At 46.2% G+C, this 11835-nt stretch overlaps 1 protein-coding gene across 1 annotated transcript in view; it reads right to left on the reverse strand.

Moving 5' to 3' along the window:
• The window catches only part of LOC121157004 (structural maintenance of chromosomes protein 5-like), a gene marked incomplete at its 5' end in the record, with an annotated part of 44860 nt that extends 33966 nt beyond the window's left edge, over window positions 1–10894 (reverse strand). The window contains 5 exon segments of the mRNA XM_040980957.1: window positions 2199–2329; window positions 2331–2452; window positions 5699–5770; window positions 8579–8740; window positions 10754–10894. Coding sequence (XP_040836891.1) covers window positions 2199–2329; window positions 2331–2452; window positions 5699–5770; window positions 8579–8740; window positions 10754–10894 — 628 coding nt within the window.
• Between the last annotated feature and the right edge of the window lie 941 nt (window positions 10895–11835).

An 11835-nucleotide genomic window follows, 5' to 3' on the forward strand; every position in this document is an offset into this window, starting at 1 on the left:
AACTGGCCTGGATAAGTCAACCTAAAGTGTTCTAACACCCAAGATTAAAAATAATCTTGAAGCTATAAAAAATGTTAAGCAGGTAGCCTAAGCAGGAACAGAAGAGGACAGTGTTGTGGCACTGCTTGCAATCCTGGCATGCCGTACTGCAATACTGACTGTTCAATCCAACTTCCTGCTAACGGCCCGGGGGGCAGGGAAAGATGTCCCAAGTACATGAGAGACCCAGGGGGCTTCACGGCCCTTAGCTGGGACACTGTGGTCATTTAGGGAGAAGAACAATGGATGCAAGACCTGTTTTTCTGCCTTTGAAATAAATACAGAATTTAAAAGAAGAAAAAGAAAATTAGGTTTCGTATCAGAAGACAGTAACAACAGACCTCCAAAATTCTGAGAAAACTTATTTTTAACCTAAAAGTATACACAAAAAATTGAGTAAAGGAGAGCAAAAAGACACTACCAGGATGGATACAAAGACTATGCAACTCATTCTAAAATGCCACTGCTTAGGATGGGCTCTGATTATGCAGCAAAGATAAAGAATGCAGCTACAGAAGACTTCCTGAGAACAACCAGTGTGGCCAGCAAGAGGCACAGAGCTACAGAAGTGAACAACACTTCATAATTCCTTCAATTTAAAGAAACAAACAAGCAAGTGTCATATTTTTTAAAAACTAGAATAAAACATTTAAAACTATTAACAAAAGGAAATTTAATCACAAAATAATACTTGGCTTGGGTGTGTCAGAGTTCATTGTTACAATATTATTTCTGAGCTTGTAGAATTAACCCGTATAAGGAGAATACACAAAAATTAGTAATGCTTCTCAACAGAATATCAAAGTGTTTTCAGGCTTGAGCAAACAGAGCCCAGCTGGCAGAATGAGAACCAGGAAGCGTGAGAGGAGGGAAAGCATGGATGAGGCCTGCTACTTTATACTGCCAAGTACACATTCAGGAATATTAGTAACTCAAGTAACAATAAGAAAGACAGGAATTTAATCAAATTAATCCTTTTTTAAACTTTTATTTGATTTTAAAGATCTCTTTATTTTTATGTGAAAGGCAGAGCCACAGCTGTCTTCTACCTGCTGGCCAGGGCTGGGTTGGACTGAAGCCAGAAGCTTGCCCAAGTGCTTGGCTGATCTGCCGCTGCCTTCCCAGGCCACAAGCAGGGAGCTGGATCAGAAGTGGAGCAGCCAGGACTTGAACCAGCACCCATAAGGGATGCCAGCACTGCAGCCGAAGGCTTAGCTTGTTGACCCCAAGAATTAACTTTTAAAAAACTGATGTTACTGGAAAGAGATGCAAGCTTCCATTTGCTGGTCCACCCTCCAAACGCCTACACAGCTCAGGTCTGACCAAGTTAAAACCAGGAACCTGGAACTCAAGGGGGGTGGCAGGAACCAGTCCACCTGAGCCATCACTGGACGCCTTCCAGGTACGCAGCAGCAAAAAGCTGCAACGGAAAACAGCGCTGGGAAGCAGATCCAGGACTCAATCGAGGTCCGATACGCGATGCAAGCATTCCAGGCAGTGTGCTAAGTAACCTACACCCAAATCAATTCTAATATAATCTAACAGTCTCATCACAGGAACAAGAATCAGAAAGAAAAGTTGTTCTAAGCTAGAATGCATGTCGGAGTGACTGTCAGAACATCTCAAGCCGACTAAAGTAGCCGCAGTGGAATAAGACGATTAATAAACAAGAACGGACTGTTACAGACAACAAGTAGTGGAGTTCACCGAGAGCCTCCTCCTGGCAAGCTGGGAGGGTGGGACTGGAGCTGGACTCTGCACACAGAGCTATGCCGGGATGAACACAACGGCTTCTAATTCATCTGTCACATATGCTGACTTAGACCACAAGCTCTCTCCCAGAACGTGCTGAGGATGCAAGGCTCGATCCCCTATCCAGGGGAAAGAAAAGGCAACACTGGATAGGCTTGGAAGAGCACAGCTGGCGAGTGAATGAATAACAAATCTGACGGGAGTGGCAGTGAATTAGCTCTGCTAGAGAAATTAAGCCAACAGTTACAGTTAATAGCTGACACACAGTGGCTACAGGTATCTCAGGAACCGAGCAAGTGCGAGCAGAGCTCCAGCAACAACCCTGATTGGCCTGAACAAATGACCACATGAACAGCAAGGCGCACCAAGAAATCTCCATTTTGGAAGCATTTCTTAAGCACACTTACTCTTTCTTTCCTTCTCTAACGTCTGCTTTTCTCTCCGCTTGTTGATGATCTCGCCTTCACACAAGGCCTTTTCATCCTGAACTTGGCTCAGATCGTTCGTGACAGCCTCAATCTGAGGCTGAAGATTTTCAGTTTTCAGCCGAATTCACTTCATTCTGCAAATCTGCTATCATTTTGCAGGTATTACTTATTCTTCGTTGTCGGTCATCCTCTTCATTTTGTTTTACTATTAAAGCCTGCTGAAGCTCCTCAATCTAATAAAACAAAAGTGCATTAGGACCTTAAAGTTTTTTACTCCATGTTTGCATTTCACAGTAATAGTTTTACAAATGCTGGGCCCAACACAGCAGCTTAGAAGCTAAAGTCCTTGCTTGAACACATTGGAATCCCATATGGGCACCAGTTCTAATCCCGGCGGCCCCGCTTCCCATCCAGCTCCCTGCTTGTGGCCTGGGAAAGCAAATGAGGATGGTCCAAAGCCTTGGGACCCTGCACCCATGTGGGAGATTTAGTGGAGGCTCTGGGCTCCTAGATTCAGATTGGCTCAGCTGTAGCAGTTGTGGCCGCTTGGGGAGTGAACCAGCAGACAGAATATCTTCCTCTCTGTCTCTCCTCCTCTCCGTATATCTGACTCTCCAATACAAATAAATAGACAAATGCAAAGATATCCTGGTAGAATTTGACTACTAGATAACCATTCTAAGCAGATTATTATTTTTGTTTTATTTGGTTATTCATATATGTCAAATACCTAAAACAGAACTTATCATATAGAGTATTCACCAGTAGAAAAACCAAGACATTTATAAAGCCAAGCATATTTTAAATATTTGCAGAAAGTAAGTATGTACCACATATTGTAAGACTGGAATTAAAATCCATGCGCTAAAGCATACAATTGCCTCAATGAGCAACAGAAATGACGATGTAGCTCAAAGTCTTAAGCTGAGCTATTTTCTTTCAACGAAAAATCTGCTTTATCAGCACTTCAGATTAATATTGTGAGGTTTTCATCATAAATCTATATGCTCAGATTCTTGACGTATATGCTAGTTAAAACTTTTAAAAATCAAGATTTGTAATTTGCCACCTGATGTTAGAGAAATTTTTATCTAAATCACTCTATCTACCACAGAATTAAGATCTTTAAGAAACATTAATTTACAAATATGTACTTATACACCCAACTTATATTTTACAACTAAAACTATGCATTAAAGGAAACACATCATGTAACACATTTATTAGTTGGTCTTGTTTCAAAATTTCCTTCCCCATTAATAAAAGTCATAAAAATATAATTCATTACAAAAAAACAGACTTTTAAACAAGTATAAACTTACAATCTTTGTATCGTTCGATGTTTAGATGTTCATGTCTATGAGACACACAGAATGTAAGTATTTTGATGGACATCATTAACAGTACACTGCCAGTGCCTTCTCCTTAAAGAATGCTGGCAAGTAGGACTCATACCTTTAAAACCACAGGGCCCAGCGCGGTAGCCTACTAAAGTCCTTGCCTTGCACACACCTGGATCATGCCCTGGTACCCCACTTCTCATGCAGCACCCTGCTGCGGCCTGGGAAAGCAGTCGAGGACGGCCCAAAGCCTTGAGACCCTGCACCCGCATGGGAGACCCCAAGGAGGCTCCTGATTCCGGGTCGGCCCAGCTAAAGCCACTGTGGCCACTTGGAGAGTGAATCATCAGACAGAGTATCTTCCTCTCTGTCTCTCCTCCTCTCTGTATATCTGACTGTCCAATATAAATAAATATTTAAAAACAAATAAAAATGCACAGCTAACTGGGATTTATATCAAGGATGCAAAGTTAATTCAACACTCTAAAAACAATCACTACTTCCCCCATATTAGCAAGCTAAAAGAATACAATCATACAACAGATATAGAAAATCAGTTGACAAAATTACCCATTCATGATAAAAATGATCAGAAACATAGGAATATGTAGCAACATCTAAAATCTGATAAAAGCAACTATAAAATGCCTACAACTGATATACTTGATAGTGAAAAACTGGAGCATTTCCTCCAAAGAGCAAGACAGAACAAAGAAATCCACACTGACAATTCTTCCTCAAAGTAACTGTAACCCTGGCCGGTGCAGTAAAGGCAGGGAAAGAAACTACATGAAAGTAAGCAAGGAGAACAGAAAGAGGACGTGATTAGACTGAAAATCTCCTGCAAGCTGTGGCACCTCAGTGAGAGGCTGCTGGTGAAGGAGACAGACTAGTCAGTGAGGAGACAGACTAGTCAGTGAGGGGACAGACTAGTCAGTGAGGGGACAGACTAGTCAGTGAGAGGCTGCTGCCGAAGGGACAGACTAGTCAGTGAGAGGACAGACTAGTCAGTGAGCGGACAGACTAGTCAGTGAGGGGACAGACTAGTCAGTGAGGGGACAGACTAGTCAGTGAGAGGACAGACTAGTCAGTGAGGGGACAGACTAGTCAGTGAGAGGACAGACTATTCAGTGAGAGGACAGACTAGTCAGTGAGGGGACAGACTAGTCAGTGAGAGGCTGCTGCCGAAGGGACAGACTAGTCAGTGAGGGGACAGACTAGTCAGTGAGAGGCTGCTGCCGAAGGGACAGACTAGTCAGTGAGAGGACAGACTAGTCAGTGAGGGACAGACTAGTCAGTGAGAGGCTGCTGCCGAAGGGACAGATAACGTGTGAGCTGTAAGGCACAGAGGACTTGAAGAGCTACACAATGTGGTGAAAACAAATCCAACGTCTGCGTAGACGCAGACCCACGCTGCTGACAGATCCGAGGATACGACGCAGTCAAGATGCAGTGCTCCCCAAGGGTTCAACACAATTCCTACTAAGAGAACTGCAACATTTTTCTATACATATAAAAAAGATCTGAGTTTCATTAGGAATGGTAAAGCAAGAAACGCTCCAAATTCTTGCCTCCTTGAAAACAATGAGAACATTGAACAAAATTTGTTAAAACTTATAAAAACTTTCTAATTCAACCAAATGTGCAATACACTGCTTACAATAAGCTCACGTTTTCTCATTTAACCGCTTATTTCTAGACACTAGAACTATAAGCTGAGATTATAACATACCAATTGAATAATGAAAATGTATTCAACATGAAAAGCCTTAGTGTATGTATGTATATTTTGTCTCAGTCCCAAGTACACATGGATTCCTACAGAAATTTCTTATAACAGAATAAACCCCCGTAGCGGAGTTAAGTCCCCAGATTTTCTCTGGCTAAACAAATAAACCCACCGCTACCCTGCTAAGCAACCCTCCCCACGCGCTACAAAGAGCAGCGCGTACACATTTTGGAGCAGTCCTGAAGACAATGTCTGCGCTAGTGCCACACTGTCCAGAGGCAGTCCGCCTCAGACGAAGGGAAGCAGTGGAAGGAAGAGGATCTTCAACAACTCAGGAACAGCACTGGTCCCGAGTCCCGACCTGAAAGCACAAAGGTGAACGAACGCAACGTTTCAACGCAGACCCTTACATGCTTATCCTACCTTTCAATGAGGTCTCGCTTCTGTTTGCATTTCTGAGATGCTTCCTTGATATCTGCTGCCTGTAACAGAGAGCCAGAAAGAGGCAAGCATCAGTAAACCACTCAGTCAGTCAGTTAATCCACAGCAATACTTCCCCATGATTTATTTCAAACCAAAGTCATAACTATGATACCTACAGTTATTCCTATTGATATTAAAAGCCAATAGTATCATGCATGTGTATGCTTATTTTCTTGTATTTACTTTCCCATTTTATCTGAATCAGAAAATAGTCATATATGGCTGTCAAAACATATTATTGCTTTTCAAAGGAATTAGGCTCAGAGGGAACAGCAGCCCTCATGCACAGTTCAAGCCAAAAACTAGGTCTCCTTTCAAACACAAGGTTTTCTCTACCTCGTATTTTAACGTTACACCAGAAAGAGTAAAACAGAAACTGCGCAACCTACACTGTGCCGCCCAGGCCTCAGAGCAGAGGGGACACTGCAGCCTTGGGGCTCTGGGAAGGCCCGCCTGAGGGCAGGGCCTTGGCTGTCAGCCCAGCAGAGTGGGCACTGCAGCCTCGGGGCTCTGGGAAGGCCCGCCTGAGGGCAGGGCCTTGGCTGTCAGCCCAGCAGAGGGGACACTGCAGCCTCGGGGCTCTGGGAAGGCCCGCCTGAGGCCAGGGCCTTGGCTGTCAGCCCAGCAGAGTGGGCACTGCAGCCTCGGGGCTCTGGGAAGGCCCGCCTGAGGGCAGGGCCTTGGCTGTCAGCCCAGCAGAGTGGGCACTGCAGCCTCGGGGCTCTGGGAAGGCCCGCCTGAGGGCAGGGCCTTGGCTGCTGGCCGGAAGCCGCACTGTGTGAACCTCTGCCTCATTTCTTCACTGAGCAGCTCATGCCCCTGGTACAAGCAAGGTAACTGAGGCACACCTGGTGGAATGTGCGTGGGCCACTCTCCGTGGACACCTGATGCCTCGCGGGGCGGCACTGTGAGAGTTCCACGGCAGAGGAAACCACATCTCTGCCTGGTCCTCACGGAGTCAGCCTGGTGACCTGCTCTACGTGAGCTGCCAAGCCGCGGGGGATCCGGGCAAGGGGATGCCACTCCTTCCCAGGAAGCTAAGCCAGAACTTACTGACTGTAAGCTGAGCACTAACGATGGATATATAATGTCTTCAATAATAAATACTAAGCCTTTAAGAGGAACGTCACAACCACTGACCTCACCTTACTGAAGAGAGAAAAGTTCAAGGAGATTAAGTTGCTCAAAGCCGGGCGGTCAGTAAACAATATAGTGGGAATTTAAAGACTGCTCTATGTGATGTAAAACTTATGCATAATTAAGAACACTGGATCATCTCCCTGACAGGAAAGTTTAAACAAATTACACAAGTTGGAAAATGTGTTCTACCGGGAACAGAAGTGTGCGGGTGGAGGGCAGCACAGAGAGCACACTCCTTTTCTCAGAAAAACAATTCTAAAATAGGCCAGGGTACTAGACTTTAAACAAACGGGCAGAGAGATGCTGGGCAATGCCTCAAGAGTCAGTTCCATTAGAAGCACCCAAGCAAAACTAAAGGCTTCATGAACTAACCTGGGATTCACCGTAGACCTTCCCCTCGACCTCACAAGCAGCAGCTTAGCCGGAACAGGAAACACAGGGACTAAAGTGTGTGTGTAAAATGAACAATGCAGCTACTGACCGCTACAACTAGTAATGACTGAAAACTATCTTTTTAAAATCTCTTTTGCTTGGGGAATTTCTAGAAAAATGCAGAATTTTTTACTATTAAAAGAGAGGACATACCTAAATAGTATCTATAATCACTTCTTGTTCTAATATTTAAAATGACCAACAGTAATTCATAGATCAGATCTAATGAAATCCCAAACCCTAACTTGCTCTTAATGACTAAACTTTTTTTTTATTGGAAAGACAGATTTAAGAGAGGAGAAACAGAGAAGAAGATCTTCCATCCTCTGATTCACTCCCCAAGTGGACGCAACGGCCAGAGCGGCGCCAATCCGAAGCCAAGAGCCAGGAGCTTCTCCCGTGTCTCCCACGCGGGTGCAGGGTCCCAAGGCTTTGGGCCATCGTCAACTGCTTTCCCAGGCCACAAGGTGGGAGCTGAATGGGAAGTGAAGCAGCCAGGACACGAACCTCCTCCATAGGGGATGCAGGTGCATGCAAGACAAGGATTTAGCCACTGGGCCATTGCACTGTGTCCATAATTAATCTTTCACCTTAAAATACCGCAGAGCTTTCCTAACACAATAGTAGCAAAAGAAACGCTACTGGACAGGCACGATGGCTCAACTCTTGTGCAGACGGTGTAACTGATAACAGCAGCTCAGATCAGAGTCTCGGGGACAACAGTGACCACACCTGCAGTAAGCACAGCCACTGCACGCCAGGCCCTAGCCTGCACGCGGGCATCTCACGAGGGCACTGGCGTGAGCTCCAGCTGCTCTCCTCCCAGTGCAGCTCCCTGCTTCTGGCCTGAGAAAGCAATGGAGAATCATCTCAGTCCTTGGCCCCTAGGCCCTTGTGTGAGACCCAGAAGCTCCTGCCTTCAGCCGGACTCAGCTCCAGCCATTGTGGCCATCTGGGGCATGAAGCCACAGGAGATCACTCAGCCTCTCCTGATCTCTGTACACCTGCTGCCAAATAAATAAATAAATAAATAAAACGCAAAGGAAAAAAAAAGCCAAAAAACCCAATTTCCTTTTTCTTAATTTGCACCTTGGACTTTCTACAAAGTAGCAACCTTCCTGGATTAGGTCTCTGAAACCCAGCAGATGTGAAAAACCTTAAGCTAGTTAAATTTAGCAGAAGCGGTAAGCATTTGAAACATCTGTCAAATACGTTTAGATTGGCCATCGAAGCACCTTTTGCTTGATCTGAGCCTCCAGGCCATGGCGCTGTGCTTCAATCTCCTCCATCCGCCGCGTCATGGGGATCTGGCCCTCCTTCAGCCTCTTCACCTCGTCCTTCACGGCATCGCGGGCCTGCTTCACTTCCTCGTACTCCTGACGGACACTTTCATATTCCTGCCAAACAGTTAGAAACAAAATGCACCAATACTCACACGAAACCAATTTAGGTAAGACTTGTATCTCTGACAGGAAAGAAGTGTAAAATTCATCCTTGGTAGCAACTTTGGAAATAACAAATTCCAACATGTCTAAGCAAGCCTTCACAATGAGCCAGACCTTTGGCCTTCCAGAGCCTTCTTCCTGAAACTTGAACCCTAATGACTATGAATCTTACATTTTCTTCTAATTATCAGTAAAGAAAATGATACAGGGAAAAGAAATATAAAAACTAGTGATGAAAGGTAAAACTGAATAAAAAACATGTGACAAAAGGAAAACAAAAGCGTTCCTTGTCACATCACAGACTAACAAGCATATGCTCAACAAAACTAAACGGAGAGGCAAGAGCCCTGGCCCAACCCTTCGGAGCCCCACGTCAGGCTGTGGGCACGCTGCTCTGCCATCACACCTGGGGCAGGGGTGGCAGGGGACGGCCACGGGCACGCTGCTCTGCCATCACACCTGGGGCAGGGGTAGCAGGGGATGGCCGCGGGCACGCTGCTCTGCCATCACACCCCGAGGCAGGGGGTGGCAGGGGTGGCAGGGGACGGCCACGGGCATGCTGCTCTGCCATCACACCCGGGGCAGCAGGGGATGGCCACGGGCACGCTGCTCTGCCATCACACTCCGACGCAGGGGGTAGCAGGGGATGGCCACGGGCACGCTGCTCTGCCATCACACCTGGGGCAGCATGGGACGGCCATGGGCACGCTGCTCTGCCATCACACTCCGAGGCAGGGGTGGCAGGGGACAACCGTTGACACGCTGCTCTGCCATCACACCCGGGGCAGCAGGGGACAGCCACGGGCACGCTGCTCTGCCATCACACTCCGAGGCAGGGGTGGCAGGGGACAGCCGCAGGCACGCTGCTCTGCCATCACACCCGGGGCAGCAGGGGACAGCCACGGGCACGCTGCTCTGCCATCACACCCGAGGCAGCAGGGGACGGCCGCAGTGTTGGAGTCCCTGCCTCTCCCCTGAGAGACCTTCAAGGAGTTCCTTGGCTCCAGGTGTGGGCCTGACCGAGCCCTGGCCAGTCAGGCCATTTGTGAGTGAACCAGTGGGTCAAAGAACTCTGTCTCTCTGTCACTTTGCCTTTCAAATAAAAACTGACCAAGCATAAGTACAGCAGTAATACACCATATAACACTGAATGAGATGAAGGAAGAAGAGAAAATAACACGAATGAGCATTGCGTTTCTGAAAGATTCAATCAAAAGAGTGAAATCAAGCTCAGTAGAAAAAATGGTAACCAAAAGACTTCAAAACACAAAGAACAGGTAAAAGAATGAAGAATATTGAACACAGGAGAAATACAAACAAAAAGATCTAAAGGAAAGACTTTCAAAAACAATTCAGAATATGGAACAGGATAAAGAAGAAAAAGGTTAGAATGTGACAGTCACATGGCTTTCCAACCTAATAATGATTTCCACTTTAACCTGGCAATCCATAACTATAAAACATCCTAACCTATTACATCTCACCTATTAGAGAAAGGAACGCATTAGAGAACTGAATCTTTAGTCTTAATCATGATCTCAAATAATAAAACATGCCTGAGGATGGGAAAGAGCTGAGCAGCGTGCCGAGAGGCACACAGTGCGTGAAAGGCGCCAGCTCAGACAGCAGCTGCACCTGCAGGAAAGCCTGCAGAAATTCTCCTGATGTGGCAGAGAATTCCCAACAACCCATCCTGCAGACCACTGGCAACTGAGAAAACAAAGAGCTGATTACATCTGGCAGAATCAGCATAGTGACCGACCTATGATCTGTTAGGGACAGTAACTAGTGCACAGCTATGTAATCAAACAGAGTAAGAGAAATACAAATTTAACTGCCTCAACATATTAAGAAAAAATGCAAAGACATCAAATTTCAATATATGTAGTAACGAGTGCACTCTTTACAATCATTCTACGACTTAAAAGAATCACCTATTTTTGTTTCTAATAATTTAATACTTACCACCCAGGGCCTTTTTGCTTCAAGCATCTCAATTAAGTCTAAATGTCGTTTCCGTTCATAAAACCTTTCCACATCTTGTTTGTATCTTTCATTCCTTTGGATCATCTTCTCTAGATACTCAGTTTTCTCTTTGCATGTTGTCTAAAATGAATATTTGATGACTTATTAGTTTAAAGAAGACAACATATCGCATGCTTTTAACAATGAAACGTGCACAATGTTGGTAAACTCTGAAAACAGTGCCAGCGTGGTGGCACAGCACACTGATCGTCCCTCACGGAAGGCGGCTCAGGTCCCGACTGCCCTACTTCTGAAGCAGCTGCCTGCTTCTGGCCCACGGCCCTGGGCACCTGCACCACATGGCATACTCAGAAGCAGCTCCTGATGCCTGCCTCCCTGGCCAGCCCAGGTACAGGAGCCACAGCAATGCAGGAAGTGAGTCAGCAGCAAACAAAATCTAAAAAAAAAAAAAAAAATCCCAGCAAAGGCTTCCCTTTGGGTTGTTGGGAACTGTTTAAAGGCGTCACACCTGAATCATGCATCGGCTTTCTCATGCACTCCCAGGCACGTGACGGAGGAGACCCTATGACAGAGAGCCGACTCTCCCTGTGAAGAAGGTTTCTGTCCGTGCACTTCTGGGAGAGGCAAATCAACTCCTCCGGTCAAAGCAAATGAAATGTCACTATGACATTACAAAGACCTCAGACCTGAGGACTTAGAAACAAGACGACATGGCTAAAGCCTACAGGCTTTATCCTGTGCATCAGCAATACAAACGCGGGAGACTCTGAGGATGACGCAGTGGACAGGGAGGAGGTCACAGGCTGGCACAGGACAGACATCAGATGACGCAGTGGACAGGGAGGAGGTCACAGGCTGGCACAGGACAGACATCAGATGATGCAGTGGACAGGGAGGAGGTCACAGGCTGGCACAGGACAGACATCAGATGACGCAGTGGACAGGGAGGAGGTCACAGGCTGGCACAGGACAGACATCAGATGACGCAGTGGACAGGGTGGGGGTCACAGGCTGGCACAGGACAGGCATCAGATGACACAGTGGACAGGGTAGGGGTCACA

Source organism: Ochotona curzoniae, unplaced genomic scaffold (genome assembly GCF_017591425.1).
Source record: "Ochotona curzoniae isolate NIBS_2020 unplaced genomic scaffold, NIBS_Ocur_1.0 contig_3502, whole genome shotgun sequence".
Lineage (NCBI taxonomy): Eukaryota > Metazoa > Chordata > Mammalia > Lagomorpha > Ochotonidae > Ochotona > Ochotona curzoniae.